Source organism: Sparus aurata, chromosome 12 (assembly GCF_900880675.1).
Source record: "Sparus aurata chromosome 12, fSpaAur1.1, whole genome shotgun sequence".
Classification (NCBI taxonomy): domain Eukaryota; kingdom Metazoa; phylum Chordata; class Actinopteri; order Spariformes; family Sparidae; genus Sparus; species Sparus aurata.
Window position 1 is genome coordinate 29,188,319 of NC_044198.1, and position 18,263 is coordinate 29,206,581.

The 18,263-nt window shown below is 47.2% G+C and overlaps 2 protein-coding genes across 6 annotated transcripts; one reads left to right on the plus strand and one right to left on the minus strand.

The window, feature by feature from the left end:
* Positions 1-151: 151 nt before the first annotated feature.
* On the plus strand, positions 152-11,449 carry capslb (calcyphosine-like b). Of its 2 annotated transcripts, XM_030435765.1 has the most exons (6): positions 152-675; positions 797-989; positions 6,160-6,337; positions 6,413-6,622; positions 10,148-10,264; positions 10,810-11,449. In XM_030435765.1, the coding sequence occupies exons 2-5, from the start codon at positions 853-855 to the stop codon at positions 10,247-10,249; spliced, it is 627 nt and encodes a 208-aa protein (XP_030291625.1). In that variant the 5' UTR covers positions 152-675; positions 797-852; the 3' UTR covers positions 10,250-10,264; positions 10,810-11,449. The 2 variants fall into 2 exon arrangements, with proteins under 2 accessions (XP_030291625.1, XP_030291624.1); XM_030435764.1 differs by lacking the exon at positions 10,148-10,264 and having other exon boundaries at positions 159-675.
* il7r (interleukin 7 receptor) lies at positions 11,359-17,918 on the minus strand. 4 transcript variants are annotated; one of them, XR_003986201.1, is made up of 9 exons: positions 17,408-17,918; positions 15,164-15,296; positions 14,922-15,073; positions 14,086-14,237; positions 13,828-14,002; positions 13,640-13,730; positions 13,488-13,560; positions 12,020-13,249; positions 11,359-11,923 (listed from the first exon to the last, which is right to left on the minus strand). XR_003986201.1 is itself a non-coding variant. In XM_030435737.1 (9 exons), exons 2-9 carry the CDS (start codon positions 17,499-17,501, stop codon positions 12,848-12,850), a joined length of 1,272 nt encoding a protein of 423 aa, XP_030291597.1. In that variant the 5' UTR covers positions 17,502-17,514; positions 17,554-17,918; the 3' UTR covers positions 11,359-12,847. The 4 variants fall into 4 exon arrangements, 2 of the variants coding, with proteins under 2 accessions (XP_030291597.1, XP_030291596.1); XR_003986200.1 differs by having other exon boundaries at positions 11,359-11,947; XM_030435737.1 differs by having other exon boundaries at positions 11,359-13,249; positions 17,408-17,514; positions 17,554-17,918.
* Positions 17,919-18,263: the final 345 nt, after the last annotated feature.

The window sequence follows — 18,263 nt, forward strand, 5'->3', positions numbered from 1 at the left end:
CAGCAGTTATTGTCCGATGTTTTACATGACTCCATGTGTAACACTTATTATTCATCAGATATCATTTACTGCGCATCGTGAATGATCATCAACACTTCCTGTGTTTCATAATAATTTAGAATAAAATCGTCTTAATTTGAAGGCGGTGGTCGACTTTTAATGTGAAGCAACCACAGCAGGCGTTAACACCGTTAGCAACGTTAGCTAACAAACATTTGACTCGTGACTCACTGAAACGCTTCCTGGTTTGAAATATGAATCCAAGTGTTTGGACTTGTCTTCAGTGGTCCAAGTAGCTACTGCGACTAAAACTGAAGATATACAGGTTTTTAGTCGTATTAGTAGTATTTATTGATAAAGTTTTCACTGAGCTCATTAGGCTCCGAACAGCCAATCACAGGACAGAACAGTAGGTCTCCATAGTAACCGCGGATCACTGGAGTCAAACTTCCTGGTTGTTGTTTCCAGCTGAGGACAGAGACGTGACGTGATCGAGCTCAGCACATATTTATTAATATTGTTGTTTTTATCTTCATGTTCTTCACACACAACTTCCTGTTGGCACGAGGCTCTGAAGAAAAACACCCGGAAACAAACTACTTAGAGTAACTGTAACGTCGCTGCAGTATCAAGATATCTCAGCCAATCATCAGCAGAAGGACTCAGATATTTCATGTAAGTCAGGTAGAAATGCCACGGTGTGTAAACACATTCAAACAGCAAACCAGCAGAATGTACTTAAAGTATGAATAGTAAAAGTATTTATGTAGAGTATTATTGTGTTTTTTCCACTCAGAGTTCTGTCTGCTCAGCTCTGTGAACAACCATCACCTCCTGCTGCTGGCGTCAGTGATGGCCGGGACGTCGAGACACGACAAAGAGATGGCGATGGACGCCAAGCGACGGCTGTCAGAATGTTCTGACCCGGTGGAGAGACTCAGACTGCAGTGCCTGGCCCGAGGATCGTCTGGTATCAAAGGTCTGGGCAGGTGAGCTCCACAGCACCGATCAGATCGTTTCAATGAGTCCACATGAGGACAGTCAGTGAGTTCAATGAAGAGGAGAACAAACTGCTGCTGGACGTCGGTCCTCCGATGGTGGACGTAACTGTGTCGCATTCATCTTCAGAATCAGAATCAGTGAACCTTTATTGTCCCACAAACAGGGACAGCAAAAGGACAGTAGTATTGTAAAGAACAACAATAGTGAAAAATAAACAAAATAATTAAAAAGGTAAGAAATAGAATAAACACTTATATCCGTATGAAAATATTTAGTGTATGAAAAATTACAAAAAAACAGAGTGGCAGTGAATTTTGTGAATCATCTTTATTCCTCTATAAGTGAAAACTTTATAATAACTTGAACACCCAAAAACTAAAGCTCAGTCCTCCTCTCCTCCTCCTGATGATATAAAGTCCTCCTCTCCTCCTCCTGATGATATAAAGTCCTCCTCTCCTCCTCCTGATGATATAAAGTCCTCCTCTCCTCCTCCTGATGATATAAAGTCCTCCTCTCCTCCTCCTGATGATATAAAGTCCTCCCTCTCCTCCTGATGATATAAAGTCCTCCTCTCCTCCTCCTGATGATATAAGTCCTCCTCTCCTCCTGATGATATAAAGTCCTCCTCTCCTCCTGATGATATAAAGTCCTCCTCTCCTCTCCTGATGATATAAAGTCCTCCTCTCTCCTCCTGATGATATAAAGTCCTCCTCTCCTCCTCCTGATGATATAAGTCCTCCTCTCCTCCTCCTGATGATATAAAGTCCTCCTCTCCTCCTCCTGATGATATAAAGTCCTCCCTAGTCTCCTCCTCCTCCTGATGATATAAAGTCCTCCTCTCCTCCTCCTGATGATATAAAGTCCTCCTCTCCTCCTCCTGATGATATAAAGTCCTCCTCTCCTCCTCCTGATGATATAAAGTCCTCCTCTCCTCCTCCTGAGGATATAAAGTCCTCCTCTCCTCCTCCTGATGATATAAAGTCTCCTCTCCTCCTCCTGATGATATAAAGTCCTCCTCTCCTCCTCCTGATGATATAAAGTCCTCCTCTCCTCTCCTGATGATATAAAGTCCTCCTCTCCTCCTCTGATGATATAAAGTCCTCCTCTCCTCCTCTGATGATATAAAGTCCCTCTCTCCTCCTGATGATATAAAGTCCTCCTCCTCCCTGATGATATAAAGTCCTCCTCTCCTCCTCCTGATGATATAAAGTCCTCCTCTCCTCCTCCTGATGATATAAAGTCCTCCTCTCCTCCTCCTGATGATATAAAGTCCTCCTCTCCTCCTCCTGAGGATATAAAGTCCTCCTCTCCTCCTCCTCTGATGATATAAAGTCCTCCTCTCCTCCCTGATGATATAAAGTCCTCCTCTCCTCCTCCTGATGATATAAAGTCCTCCTCTCCTCCTCCTGATGATATAAAGTCCTCCTCTCTCCTCCTGATGATATAAAGTCCTCCTCTCCTCCTCCTGATGATATAAAGTCCTCCTCTCCTCTCCTGATGATATAAAGTCCTCCTCTCCTCCTCCTGAGGATATAAAGTCCTCCTCTCCTCCTCCTGATGATATAAAGTCTCCTCTCCTCCTCCTGATGATATAAAGTCCTCCTCTCCTCTCCTGATGATATAAAGTCTCCCTCTCCTCCTCTGATGATATAAAGTCCTCCTCTCCTCCTGATGATATAAAGTCCTCCTCTCCTCCTCCTGATGATATAAAGTCCTCCTCTCCTCCTCCTGATGATATAAAGTCCTCCTCTCCTCCTCCTGATGATATAAAGTCCTCCTCTCCTCCTCCTGATGATATAAAGTCCCTCCTCTCCTCCTCCTGATGATATAAAGTCCTCCTCTCCTCCTCCTGATGATATAAAGGTCCTCCTCTCCTCCTCCTGATGATATAAAGTCCTCCTCTCCTCCTCCTGATGATATAAAGTCCTCCTCTCCTCCTCCTGATGATATAAAGTCCTCCTCTCCTCCTCCTGATGATATAAAGTCCTCCTCTCCTCCTCCTGATGATATAAAGTCCTCCTCTCCTCTCCTGATGATATAAAGTCCTCCTCTCCTCCTCCTGATGATATAAAGTCCTCCTCTCCTCCTCCTGAGGATATAAAGTCCTCCTCCTCTCCTCCTGATGATATAAAGTCCTCCTCTCCTCCTGATGATATAAAGTCCTCCTCTCCTCCTCCTGATGATATAAAGTCCTCCTCTCCTCCTCCTGATGATATAAAGTCCTCCTCTCCTCCTCCTGATGATATAAAGTCCTCCTCTCCTCCCTCCTGATGATATAAAGTCCTCCCTCTCCTCCTCCTGATGATATAAAGTCCTCCTCTCCTCCTCCTGATGATATAAAGTCCTCCTCTCCTCCTCCTGATGATATAAAGTCCTCCTCTCCTCCTCCTGATGATATAAAGTCCTCCTCTCCTCCTCCTGATGATATAAGTCCTCCTCTCCTCCTCCTGATGATATAAAGTCCTCCTCTCCTCCTCCTGATGATATAAAGTCCTCCTCTCCTCCTCCTGATGATATAAAGTCCTCCTCTCCTCCTGATGATATAAAGTCCTCCTCTCCTCCTCCTGATGATATAAAGTCCTCCTCTCCTCCTCCTGATGATATAAAGTCCTCCTCTCCTCCTCCTGATGATATAAAGTCCTCCTCTCCTCCTCCTGATGATATAAAGTCCTCCTCTCCTCCTCCTGATGATATAAAGTCCTCCTCTCCTCCTCCTGATGATATAAAGTCCTCCTCTCCTCCTCCTGATGATATAAAGTCCTCCTCTCCTCCTGATGATATAAAGTCCTCCTCTCCTCCTGATGATATAAAGTCCTCCTCTCCTCCTAATCCTCCTCCTGATGATATAAAGTCCTCCTCTCCTCCTCCTGAGGATATAAAGTCCTCCTCTCCTCCTCCTCAGTCGTACCCTCAGACAGCTGCTCCCTCACAGCGTCTGTCGGGACTAATTTCAGTGGTGGATGAATCCACATGTGCTCTGTGGTCAGTGTGTGTGTGGCCGCAGGACGGTGTGTAGACGACCTTTAGTATCAAAGCATCTAAAGCATCAAATCATGTAGTAGCAAGACTTATCATTTGCATGTAACCACACATATTGTTGTTACCTTGCACGGTTTATTCCACACGTTGACCTTTAACCTGACGCTTTTTTGCACCTTTAGCACTGTGAATGATGACCTGGCCGAACTGTGAACTGTTTGACTTCCTCTCCCTTTCTCAGCATCTCTGAGCTTTGACCTGTGACTCGTTGTCTCTTCCAGGGTTTGCTCGGTTGATGAGGTCGCTGAGCTCAAACTGGTTAACTTCTACCACTTTATTGAATTACACAAAGACGACTTCGTGTGAATCATCTATTATTTGTTCACTTCTAAATAAGAATTTCCACCACAGAGATCTCTGACTTGATGTAAAACACTCAGTGATGTTATCGTGAAGCTTAATAGTAAATATAACGCATGCATACAGTGTGTGTATGGTGTTGACGGTGTGTGTGTGTGTGTGTGTGTGTGTGTGTGTGTGTGTGTGTGTGTGAGGTCGCAGCCTTCCTGTGATGCAGGAGCTGAGCGCCGCGCTGCTCTCCAGCCTGCAGGATGTTGTCATGTCTTTGGTTTTTACTGTCACGTCACCGTGTTGTTGTTGCTGATCCTGTGGTTTTGTTGTTGATGCTCAGCTGCTGTCACAGCGCCGCGTTAACTCGACTGCTCAACAATCAGGTTCACTCACAGGCTTCAGCTTGTGATAATAATGTCCCGTATTATTTTAATGTTATTCTTACATATGAAACCTAACAATTGTAGATGCAACATTAGTGTGTATTTTAAGTGAAATCTTGTGTCTGTTAGCTTCAGACACGAGTCGTGTGGTTGCAGGATATAAATAGATTTATTCTTGTACTTCATTGCAGTGAGAATTAACATAAAGAACTCATCCTGAAGGAGTTTTGTGAGGCCTCCTCTGTGTACATGTGTTCTACAAATGTGTTGATGATGACACACAACAGTGACTGAAGTCTTCTGTGTGTCATGAGGCGGATGTTGAGATAATGGGAGCGGTGCTTTGGGTGAGATCAGTGCAGTCGTATGCTACAGTTATGAGTATTGTTTTAGGGTTATGACAGAGGAGAGGAGAGACGGCCTCTTCAGTCACCGTCTGTGTGCTGCTGATGTGTGACTCTTGTTTGCAAGCAGTAAAGGAACTTTAAAGGATTTCTAGAAAAGAAATATTGTGTCAGACTTGGTGTTTTGACCAACTGTCGTCTGCAGCAGGCAAGCCGCTGATTATCAGTCACCATGACGAGCTTTATTTTTTACTCCGCCACTTTCATATCACAGCTGGAGGCGGGGATCATTCTGCAGACCATTGCACCTCAGGCACAGTAAACAGTGAACAGCATATTATATTGATCGCTCTGCTGCAGCAGCTACAAGATTAAAATGACATGTTAAATAATCTACAATAATAATCATCACTGACAGAGCGTGTGTGGGCTCACATCACTACCTCTGATTTAACTTTACACTTCACTAAAGAGTCTCAATGCACAACTTTTACCTGTTTCAGAGTACTTTTATACAGCGGTGTTGGTTCTGTAGCTGCACCGCTCCAATAGAATAATGTTTCAGCACACACCAACACTACAGCAACAAAACAGACATTCCATGAACACATCCAGCAGCTCCGGATGTGTTTCAGCTCCGGCTCGCTGCTAAAGTCTCTCCACAACATCCACAATAAAAGCAAAGTAAGTCCCTGATGTCCACGCGAGGACACGTAACATCAGCTCATGTACAATATTGTTTCTCAGGAGTCGTGTGTTCTGACCCATAATGCCTCTGACATGACCTCACAACGCCACGTCATTACCCACAATGCCTCAACCCGACTGTGACCCTGTTACATTCTGCAGTACAAAACCTGATGGAAGGAAACAAATGTTGAATATATGCAAATAAACACAGAAGATATCTTGTGGCTGAACTGAAAAATGAACTTAATGCAGTAAACATATTAACAGTAACATGTTAGCAGTTCATATTATAATGAAACTCGTTGATAGGAGATAAATGTGGCACTCTCCTGACGTTAGAGGCAGAATGCAGCTGTTTCTACTCTGTGGTACAGAAACATGAAACCTGTTCCTCCTGTTCTGTCTGTCAGGACCTTTAAAATCATGGATGATGACAACAGCCGCTCTCTGGACCTGAAGGAGTTCCTCAAGGGTCTGAACGACTACGGCATCCTGATGGAGAAACAAGAGGCCATGGCTCTCTTTCAACAGTTCGACCGCGACGGGAGCGGGACCATCGACTTCGATGAGTTCCTCATCACTCTGAGGGTAAATGTACTCACTGTTACTGCACAGCTGACTGCCATGTCGTGTTTCTGATCCTCCATGATCGTTTCACTGCAGCCACAGATGTCGAAGGCCAGGAAGGAGGTGGTCATGCAGGCGTTCAGGAAGCTGGACAAGACGGGCGACGGTGTGATCACCATCGAGGACCTGAGGGGCGTTTATAACGCCAAGTACCACCCCAAGTATCAGAACGGGGAGTGGACCGAGGACCAGGTGTTCAGGAAGTTCTTGGACAGCTTTGATTCTCCGTATGACAAAGATGGACAGGTAAAACACACCGAAAGGCAGCTTAAAGGAACAGTTCACCCAAAAATACAAAACCCAGTCATCATCTCCTCCCTCCATGTCGATGGAAGTCAGGTGAAGTTCTGTAGTCCAGAACAGTTCTGCAGCGTCACAGCGTTCTCCTAAACAACTGAAGTAGCTGGAGACTTGATTAAGTAAGTGGTTCTACTGGTTCTGTCGGAGGTTCTATGGGTCCATAAAGGTGAGTATACTAATCGCCAAGGATGATCTGGAGGTCATGTCGGTGGCTTCTGTTCTTCAGGAGGGTCGTGTGATAATTCTGTTTGTTCTAGTTCTGTTAGGATGTTGCAGCAGCTATCTAAGAGGTTTTAGGGTTCACTTAGGAGGTCCTGTGAGTGATCACAGCAGACGAGCTGATGGAGACTTCTGATGTTTAAATCAACTCTCAGCTGCTTCAGTTGTTTTTAAGCAGAATGCTGCAACTCTGTTTGACTGTGAAGCTCCAGAACTGTTCTGTGGACTACCACACTTCACCTGACTTTATATCATCAGGAGGAGGAGAGGAGGACTTTATATCCTCAGGAGGAGGAGAGGAGGACTTTATATCATCAGGAGGAGGAGAGGAGGACTTTATATCATCAGGAGGAGAGGAGGACTTTATATCATCAGGAGGAGAGGAGGACTTTATATCATCAGGAGGAGGAGAGGAGGACTTTATATCATCAGGAGGAGTAGGAGGACTTTATATCATCAGGAGGAGGAGAGGAGGACTTTATATCATCAGGAGGAGGAGAGGAGGACTTTATATCATCAGGAGGAGAGGAGGACTTTATATCATCAGGAGGAGGAGAGGAGGACTTTATATCATCAGGAGGAGAGGAGGACTTTATATCATCAGGAGGAGGAGAGGAGGACTTTATATCATCAGGAGGAGAGGAGGACTTTATATCATCAGGAGGAGGAGAGGGACTTATATCATCAGGAGGAGAGGAGGACTTTATATCATCAGGAGGAGGAGAGGAGGACTTTATATCATCAGGAGGAGGATAGGAGGACTTTATATCATCAGGAGGAGGAGGGAGGACTTTATATCATCAGGAGAGGAGAGGAGGACTTTATATCATCAGAGAGGAGAGGAGGACTTTATATCATCAGGAGGAGGAGAGGAGGACTTTATATCATCAGGAGGAGAGGAGGACTTTATATCCTCAGGAGGAGGAGAGGAGGACTTTATATCATCAGGAGGAGGAGAGGAGGACTTTATATCATCAGGAGGAGGAGAGGAGGACTTTATATCATCATCAGGAGGAGGAGAGGAGGACTTTATATCATCAGGAGGAGGAGAGGAGGACTTTATATCCTCAGGAGGAGGAGAGGAGGACTCTATATCATCAGGAGGAGAGGAGGACTTTATATCCTCAGGAGGAGGAGAGGAGGACTTTATATCATCAGGAGGAGGAGAGGAGGACTTTATATCATCAGGAGGAGGAGAGGAGGACTTTATATCATCAGAGGAGGAGAGGAGGACTTTATATCATCAGGAGGAGGAGAGGAGGACTTTATATCATCAGGAGGAGAGGAGACTTTATATCATCAGGAGGAGGAGAGGAGGACTTTATATCATCAGGAGGAGAGGAGGACTTTATATCATCAGGAGGAGGAGAGGGAGGACTTTATATCATCAGGAGGAGAGGAGGACTTTATATCATCAGGAGGAGGAGAGGAGGACTTTATATCATCAGGAGGAGGAGAGGAGGACTTTATATCATCAGGAGGAGGAGAGGAGGACTTTATATCATCAGGAGGAGAGGAGGACTTTATATCCTCAGGAGGAGGAGAGGAGGACTTTATATCATCAGGAGGAGGAGAGGAGGACTTTATATCATCAGGAGGAGGAGAGGAGGACTTTATATCATCAGGAGGAGGAGAGGAGGACTTATATCCTCATCAGGAGGAGGAGAGGAGGACTTTATATCCTCAGGAGGAGGAGAGGAGGACTTTATATCATCAGGAGGAGGAGAGGAGGACTTTATATCCCTCAGGAGGAGGAGAGGAGGACTCTATATCATCAGGAGGAGAGGAGGACTTTATATCCTCAGGAGGAGGAGAGGAGGACTTTATATCATCAGGAGGAGGAGAGGAGGACTTTATATCCTCAGGAGGAGGAGAGGAGGACTTTATATCATCAGGAGGAGGAGAGGAGGACTTTATATCATCAGGAGGAGGAGAGGAGGACTTTATATCATCAGGAGGAGGAGAGGAGGACTTTATATCATCAGGAGGAGGAGAGGAGGACTTTATATCATCATCAGGAGGAGGAGAGGAGGACTTTATATCATCAGGAGGAGGAGAGGAGGACTTTATATCCTCAGGAGGAGGAGAGGAGGACTTTATATCATCAGGAGGAGGAGAGGAGGACTTTATATCATCAGGAGGAGGAGAGGAGGACTTTATATCATCAGGAGGAGGAGAGGAGGACTTTATATCCTCATCAGGAGGAGGAGAGGAGGACTTTATATCCTCAGGAGGAGGAGAGGAGGACTTTATATCATCAGGAGGAGGAGAGGAGGACTTTATATCATCAGGAGGAGGAGAGGACTTTATATCATCAGGAGGAGAGGAGGACTTTATATCATCAGGAGGAGGAGAGGAGGACTTTATATCATCAGGAGGAGGAGAGGAGGACTTTATATCATCAGGAGGAGAGGAGGACTTTATATCATCAGGAGGAGGAGAGGACTTTATATCCTCAGGAGGAGGAGATGAGGACTTTATATCATCAGGAGGAGGAGAGGAGGACTTTATATCATCAGGAGGAGAGGAGGACTTTATATCATCAGGAGGAGGAGAGGAGGACTTTATATCCTCAGGAGGAGGAGAGGAGGACTTTATATCATCAGGAGGAGGAGAGGAGGACTTTATATCATCAGGAGGAGGAGAGGACTTTATATCATCAGGAGGAGGAGAGGAGGACTTTATATCATCAGGAGGAGGAGAGGAGGACTTTATATCATCAGGAGGAGAGGAGGACTTTATATCATCAGGAGGAGGAGAGGAGGACTTTATATCCTCAGGAGGAGGAGAGGAGGACTTTATATCATCAGGAGGAGGAGAGGAGGACTTTATATCATCAGGAGGAGGAGAGGACTTTATATCATCAGGAGGAGAGGAGGACTTTATATCATCAGGAGGAGGAGAGGAGGACTTTATATCATCAGGAGGAGGAGAGGAGGACTTTATATCATCAGGAGGAGAGGAGGACTTTATATCATCAGGAGGAGGAGAGGACTTTATATCCTCAGGAGGAGGAGATGAGGACTTTATATCCTCAGGAGGAGGAGAGGAGGACTTTATATCCTCAGGAGGAGGAGATGAGGACTTTATATCCTCAGGAGGAGGAGATGACTGGGTTTACAGTTTGGGTGAGCTGTTCCTCGAGGCGCTGATGTTTAGTGTCTGCAGGTCATTGAGCGTGTCAGCGTCTGTTACCTGCAGCGTTGTCTTTATTGATGTGATGTGCATTGATGCTGCTGTTGCTCTCTGAAGGTGACCCAGGAGGAGTTTATGAATTATTATGCTGGTGTGAGCGCGTCCATCGATACAGACGTCTACTTTATTGTGATGATGAGAAATGCCTGGAAACTCTGACTGAGCGTCGTTCTGGTAAACGAGCTGTTGGTTCGGTGGTGGGAGGAGGAGAAGACTGAAACTGAACTTTCCCCACAGAACGTCCTCACTGCCTCATGTGGAAACCTTCTGCGCAGTGTGCTGTATGGTTTCTGTTTATAAAGTAAACCACAAAGACTAAAGACTAACGTAATGCGTGAAGATGATCAGGCTCATGAACCATACAGCACACAGACGTCAGAGGTTTGGTAGCCGGTGTTTCTGCTCAGAGACTTTACAGACTGTTAATCATCCTTCTGTCTCTCACACACACACACTGCTCACTGCTGTTTCCATCCAAATAAGATTTTTTTTATAGCTGTATAAATATCTGTTAATTTTTAATCAGTATCTTCACAAACAAAGTTCTCCTGAACTTTTATTCTTCTGACACATTTCATTTGTCAGTGGATGGAAACCAGCTGCTGTCTGATCAACACTCTGACATTTTCTCTGCTTTTCTCTTCCTAGTCGAACTCTTGATTTACACTCGTCTGATTCTGACTGTTGTGAGGTTGTAAAATCTTTCCTCTGATCAACAGGTGACTAAAGAGGAGTTTGTCAACTACTACTGTGGAGTCAGCGCCTCCGTCGACAGCGACGTCTACTTCATTCTCATGATGAAAAACGCCTGGAAGCTCTGACATGAAACAGCACACGACCCTCCAGCCAGCAGGATGCATTTATTATCATGAGCATTAGGATGTGTGAAGGAGCTCTCGTCTCATTCTGTGCTTTTATTTGTTAGAAAATGTCTCTACATGAACGTAGTTTCATAGTTTAGAGAGTGACTTTAATCATTTTGCATAAAAATCATGTTAGAGCTGCTCTGTGTAGTTCTGTAGAAGAAATTCAAAGTCAGAGACTCAACATTTACAATATTAATGAGGTAATAAAACTGTCTCCATCTGTGTATAAACAAGCTGATCTCAGAGGAAAATCAGACCCCGGATCACTGTTGGAAGCCAGAAAGGTGGCAGGGTCCGCCACATGTAAACAAAGTATGACTCCTTTAAGATCAGTTTGTTTATTCCGTTTGTCTTCTCATTAACGTTTATTCACCAAAGCTACAAACAAACTACAGGCAGGTATGTTTTATAAAAGTCTTTTTTATTGTACGTTGATATGAAACATTATACTGAAGGCTTTGTTTAAATAAAATCACTGTATCAGGTACAATCAGACACGCAGTCATATTTACAGTGTGTTGAGACGAGTAGAATCCTGAGTGAAATATTACAATCAGACAGTGAAGCGACGCTCTGTATCGACGTGAGCATCGCTGTCAGGAAACATGAGGTGAGGTTGTGTCGGACACGTTGAGAAGCAGCTTTGTGTGTTTGATGTCGGGTTGCTGCAGCAACACACCCACATCTCTTCATAACCCGGAGAAGAACCGACCCACCGAGACCTCTCCCACAGTTTCAGTGCAGGTATGAGCAGCTTTCTTTTGGAGGACCTCGTTGCTGCTTGTATGTTTCAATAATTACAGTTAATCCTGAAACAGACGGGCGACAAATTAAAGGCAAAACATGAATAAGTGAAACATTCTGGATGCAGACACACGAGAGCTCTGAATGACAAAAACAAAAAATCCTCTGAAACTGTTGACGGCTCGAGGTGGCAGGACACCTGAACAGGACGGTCCCAGGACACCTGAACAGGACGGTCCCAGGACACCTGAACAGGACGGTCCCAGGACACCTGAACAGGACGGTCCCAGGACACCTGAACAGGACGGTCCCAGGACACCTGTCAGTCCTGGATCTGATGGTGCTTTGAGAAGGTTCCAGGGTTTCTAAGGTTGTTCTTATGGTCAGTGTAGAAGTTCTCTTTATCTACTGAAGCTTTGGTCAGTTAGGAGCTGTTTTATGTGGTTATTGAAGGGTTCTAGTTGTCTTGTAATTGGTTGTTAGAGTCATTGAAGAGATCTTGTGATCCTCCTGGGGGTTCAGGTAGTTTTTAAGAAGGTATTCTTGAAGTGCTTACAGGAGATCTGTCACCCATCTGATTCTGATAAAGAAGGTTTGGGACTTCCTTCCAGGCAGGTTGTGACAGGTAGACTTGAGCCAATCAGCTGTGATATGTAGTAAAACACACAGAAACACTAGTTTGATCCTCTAAAGTTCCTCTGACAACTCCAGATGACTTCATGAGGAGGTTGTCGGTATATAATGTGTAAATAACATGAAAATATACTTGATACAATCAAAAACTACAGAATACAATAGAAGCTACATGTCGGTACCTCGACAGCCAACATTTATCAAACTGCTACACGTCTCATGTTGACAGGCTGACAGACTGAGGCTTTATCAAAAAACACTTCAATAAATAATAAAGTTGTGTGCCTTTGCAGAACAATACGTCATGTCATGTATGGATTGTTCCGCGTGAGGCCACGCAGCAGAGGTGAGTCGATCGTTGTTTCTGATTGGCCGTAATCACTGATGCTCAGTATCTTCTCACATCATCAGGTTTGGACTGGCTGATTTTGGAAAGCATCCTGAAGATTAATTCTCAGAAGTTTGATAAAGTCCTGGTTCTGTTTGTCTGTCAGTCCCTGTTGCTCCTGCTGATCTACTTGATCTGATAGAAACTGGACATGGTGACGTAGGCCTCCTCCTGCTGGCTCCCTGCAGACTCCTCAGCTTCATCTCCTCCACCGCTGCACTCAGGCTGAGGGCTGTGACGTCTCTCCTCCGGCTGGGGGACGTGGACGGGGGACGGACTGGTGCTCTGCAGGCCGTCCTCTCCTTCGGAGGAGCTCCTGCTCAGCAGGGCGGACAGCTCCAGCTCCTCTGTGCTAACGCTGGTGGTGCTCCTGGAGGAGTCAGAGCTGTGGGTGGAGCAGGCAGGATTGGACCGGTTGTCTTCAGCAGCAGCAGCGGAGATCGACGGCTCCGTCTCCTCCTCTGTTTTCTCCATTGGATACACCTTGAGAGCACTGAACACCTCAGGTTTGAAGTTGAGCAGGAGGCCCTGCGGACAGGAAATATCACAGGAGGTTATTATGGGATGGATGTTATGATGTTTGAGGCACAAATACGACTTTAAGCATCGTGATGCTTCAAATACTGACAACTCCCTTAACACTCGGTCACAGCAGCATTTAAAACCCTGTCAGACATAGAGTCATAACTCTCCCGGCCACTGGAGGGAGCTGTCACATTTGATGCTCTGCATTTTCTTTGGATGACCGTCACAGTAAAGGACTCACTTTATTTGGCTTGCAGATCTGCACCAGTGTGTGTTTGGGGTGCGGGATGCTCGGCCACATGAAGGTAAGTATTCTGTGAAGAAAGAAAAAATCAATAACATATGACACACAACGAGATCCTCTGATCTGCTGAGGAAACAAAGACTTCATACTTGTTCTTCCAGAACAAAACAACACTGGAAGTCACCACCGCCAGGAGAACGAGACACACAATCAGTGTGTACGTCTCTGTGTGCTCCTCACCTGTAAAAAGAGAGACAGGAGGTAAATAATGTCTTTATTCTCCTCTGACGTTTTCTTTTATCTTCTCAAGAAGCAGAACGAGTAGAAGCTGACTTACTGTCTCCAGCAGCAGTAGAGAAACTGACCGTCTCGCTCCAGTCGCTCCAGGAACCCTGCAGGGAACTCTTGGCTCTTGGTATGGCTCGAACTCTGACCTGGTACTGTGCTTTACTTTGGAGACGCTCCATGTTAATCTTCAGGATGGCGTGGTCTGATGAGGAGATGTTCTGATACTGTGGTCGAACAGGAACAAACTGTGAACAACAACTCAACCGTCGCCGAGAAGGAAGAAGCCACATAAGTCAAAGAATCTTACTATGCTGCTGCTCGTGTTCCAGATGTGCAGCTGGAACAGCTGATTGTCTACTTTCAGGTAATTGTTGTGGTACGGAGTGTGAATATAAATGAAAGCCTGGTTAGACTCCTGGTTGAAAGTCACGTTCCACACCTGAGGACTTCTTGGTTTTACTGCAGGGACACAACAGAGGACCAGAAGACCATGATGAGGGTGACAGCGACCAACATGTCCTCATACCAACAACAGAACCAGCTGTTTGCCACACAGTCACAGAACAACATGAGAGCGTTGGACAGTACCAGTGACTGCGTACTGGACCAACATGCTAACATTGTTAAACAGTCGCAGTTTGGTCAGATAAAGGCAACAAAACAAAGTTCTTCATAAGTCTGTATCTGAAGTTGAAAAGAACACTTTTCACAACACTGTAAAAGATTTTCGATCCCTGTAAGCTGTAAAGACGTCACCTGGACGTCACTGAGGAACGATGAACAGACGTCTAGAGAGACGTCATTGTGTCTCTCCACTGGATCCTCAGAAACGTGTTTGTGCTCAGAGGGAACTGTCTCAGGGCGTCCACATGGATCCTGTAAACGCACTTCTTTGAAGCTTTATGCTCATACTCTGTCTCTTCTTCTCTGTTTTTGGTGAATTTCAAGCACCACCTATAGGCCTGGAGTATGAACTACAGCGTGTTGAGTTATTTTCAATGGATCCATTTGGACGCAAATATTCTTGAAACAATGCCAAGGAAGACGGAGGAAAAAAGATTGTTTTGGTACGTGTGGATATGGCCTCAGTTTACTGGACCACACCTCAGGAGCTCAGCCTGCAGGTGAACAAGGAGCTGTTACCTATTTTCTTCAGGTCGACCACGGTTGAAATCTGGCCTCCTCTCTTCAGGTGAGCTGTCACATTGTAGTCCACAACAGTGAGCAGATCTTTGGAGTGGATGGTGTTCCCGAAACCCTCCACACAGTTCTTCTCCTTCATTCTCCACCCGTAGCTGTGGAAACAAGAACAGAGCCACGTGTCATCAGCAGTCTCCTGTGAGTCCTGTGAACGCGTCACCAGCACCGACTGATGTCAGGCTTACCAGGCTGTCATTCTCTCGATGCCGTCAGCTTCATCATCTTCATCATCCTCACTGTCGCTCCGCCCTCCAACCAGCTGACAGGTCACACTGTTCCTGCCCATCATGATGTGGGAGGTGCAGCTGAGTCTGAGCTCTGAGGAGGAGAGGGTCAGTCAATTAATCAATTAGTCCACTTTGTGTAAAGATTATCAGTCAACATGTGACACAATCCATCCACAACAGGAACCTGTTCAGACTGAATGCAGAATAACTTTTGTCCTCCAGTAGACGAGTCAGTTTACACACAAGCGGCTGAAGAAACTTTTCGTTCGTCAGAGTCTCCTGCTGCCCCAGAGTCAGAGTCTCCTGCTGCCCCAGAGTCAGAGTCTCCTGCTGACCCAGAGTCAGAGTCTCCTGCTGACCCAGAGTCAGAGTCAGAGTCTCCTGCTGACCCAGAGTCAGAGTCAGAGTCTCCTGCTGCCCCAGTCAGAGTCTCCTGCTGACCAGAGTCAGAGTCTCCTGCTGACCCAGAGTCAGAGTCAGAGTCTCCTGCTGACCCAGAGTCAGAGTCAGAGTCTCCTGCTGACCCAGAGTCAGAGTCAGTGTCTCCTGCTGACCCAGAGTCAGAGTCAGAGTCTCCTGCTGACCCAGAGTCAGAGTCAGTCTCCTGCGACCCAGAAGTCAGAGTCTCCTGCTGACCAGCAGAGTCAGAGTCTCCTGCGACCCAGAGTCAGAGTCAGAGTCTCCTGCTGACCCAGAGTCAGAGTCAGAGTCCTTCCTGCTGACCACAGAGTCAGAGTCTCCTGCTGACCCAGAGTCAGAGTCCTCCTGCTGACCCAGAGTCAGAGTCAGAGTCTCCTGCTGACCCAGAGTCAGAGTCAGGTCTCCTGCTGACCCAGAGCAGAGTCAGAGTCTCCTGCTGACCCAGAGTCAAGTCAGAGTCTCCTGCTGACCCAGAGATCAGAGTCTCCTGCTGACCCAGAGTCAGTCAGAGTTCCTGCTGCCCAGAGTCCCTGACCAGAGGGTCAGTGTCTCCTGCTGACCCAGAGTCAGGAGTCTCCTGCTGACCCAGAGTCAGGTCAGAGTCTCCTGCTGAACCCAGAGTCAGAGGTCAGAGTCTCCTGCTGACCCCGAGTCTAGTCAGAGGTGTCCTGCTGACCCAGCAGTCAGAGTCAGAGTCTCCTGCTGACCCAGAGTCCAGAGTCAGTAGTCCTCCTGCTGACCTCAGGAAGTCAGAGTCCTCCTGCTGACCCAGAGTCAGAGTCAGAGTCTCCTGCTGACCCGAGTCAGAGTCAGAGTGTCCTGCTGACCCCAGAGTCCAGAGTCTCCTGCTGTACCCAGAGTCCAGAGGTCAGAGTCTCCTGCTGACCCAGAGTCCAGTGTCCCTGTGACCCAGAGTCGAGTCCCTGCTGACCCAGGAGTCAGTCTGTCCTGCTGACCCAGAGTCAGAGTCAGAGTCCTGCTGACCCAGAGTCAGAGTCAAGAGTGCCTCCTGCTGACCAAGAGTCAGAGTCAGAGTCTCCTGCTGACCCAGAGTCAGAGTCAGAGTCTCCCTGCTTGACCCAGAGGTCAGAGGTCTCCGTGCTGACCCAGAGTCAGAGGTCAGAGTCTCCTGCTGACCCAGAGGTCAGAGTCAGAGTCTCCTGCTGACCCAGAGTCAGAGTCTTCTGCTGACCCAGAGTCAGAGTCTCCTGCTGACCCAGAGTCAGTGTCTCCTGCTGACCCAGAGTCAGAGTCAGAGTCTCCTGCTGACCCAGAGTCAGAGTCAGAGTCTCCTGCTGACCCAGAGTCAGAGTCTCCTGCTGACCCAGAGTCAGAGTCAGTGTCTCCTGCTGACCCAGAGTCAGAGTCAGAGTCAGTGTCTCCTGCTGACCCAGAGTCAGTGTCCTGCTGACCAGAGTCAGAGTCAGTGTCTCCTGCTGACCCAGAGTCAGTGTCCTTGCTGACCCAGAGTCAGAGTCAGTGTCTCCTGCTGACCCAGAGTCAGAGTCAGAGTCTCCTGCTGACCAGAGTCAGTGTCTCCTGCTGACCCAGAGTCAGTGTCTCCTGCTGACCCAGAGTCAGAGTCTCCTGCTGACCCAGTCCTGAGGATCAGAACATGTAATGATGTTTGTGGATCCAGTAAGTGACAGATGAGTTTACTAAAGAGGAGTCAGCACTGTCACAGCGACTGAACAAGAACCGATTTTTAGAAACGTTCTAGATCTAAATCACATGTTCTCGTCCTTTTAAAGCCACTAAATACATTTTAAATGATCCTCTCACCCATGTCAGCTTCTCCGTCACCACTCTGAGCCTCAGTCACAGCCGGCAGCAGCAGCAGCAGCAGCAGCACCGGGACCCAGCAGCCGGACAGCATCTCCTCCCTGAGCCTCCTCACTGAGCCTCCTCACTGAGCCTCCTCCCTGAACCTCCTCACTGAGCCTCCTCACTGAGCCTCCTCCCTGAGCCTCCTCACTGAGCCTCCTCACTGAACCTCCTCCCTGAAACTCCTCGCTGAGCCTCCTCGCTGAGCCTCCTCGCTGAGCCTCCTCGCTGAGCCTCCTCCCTGAGCCTCCTCGCTGAGCCTCCTCGCTGAGCCTCCTCGCTGAGCCTCCTCGCTGAGCCTCCTCACTGAGCCTCCTCACTGAGCCTCCTCACTGAGCCTCCTCACTGAGCCTCCTCTCTGAGCCTCCTCACTGAGCCTCCTCGTTGAGCCTCCTCACTGAGCCTCCTCACTGAGCCTCCTGACGTCTGCACAGATGAACTCAGTCGTGTCTCTGCAGACTCGTTTGGCTGCAGTCTCACCAGCTGAGAGCTTTTCTTGTCAGCTGGCGTGTTTAGAGGAAGAAGGCGGGCTGAGCGTGTGAGAGGAGGGGGGTGGGGTAGCGGCTGGTGGTTGGTGGTTGGTTTGCTCACAGGATGTTCAGGAAATCAGAAAACATCTTTGTTCGACTCTCAGCAGGTCGATGACAGGATGAGTTGTTGGACAGTGAAGCTGCTGAGCGTCAGCACCTGAAGGGCCTCAGTAACCTGCAGTCTCTCTGATGACCTGCAGGCGGTGACTCCACTGGTTGCAAACAGGTGCCTGATTGTATTTAAGCGTATGAATAAATTAGAATACTTTCACTTGATTTCTGAC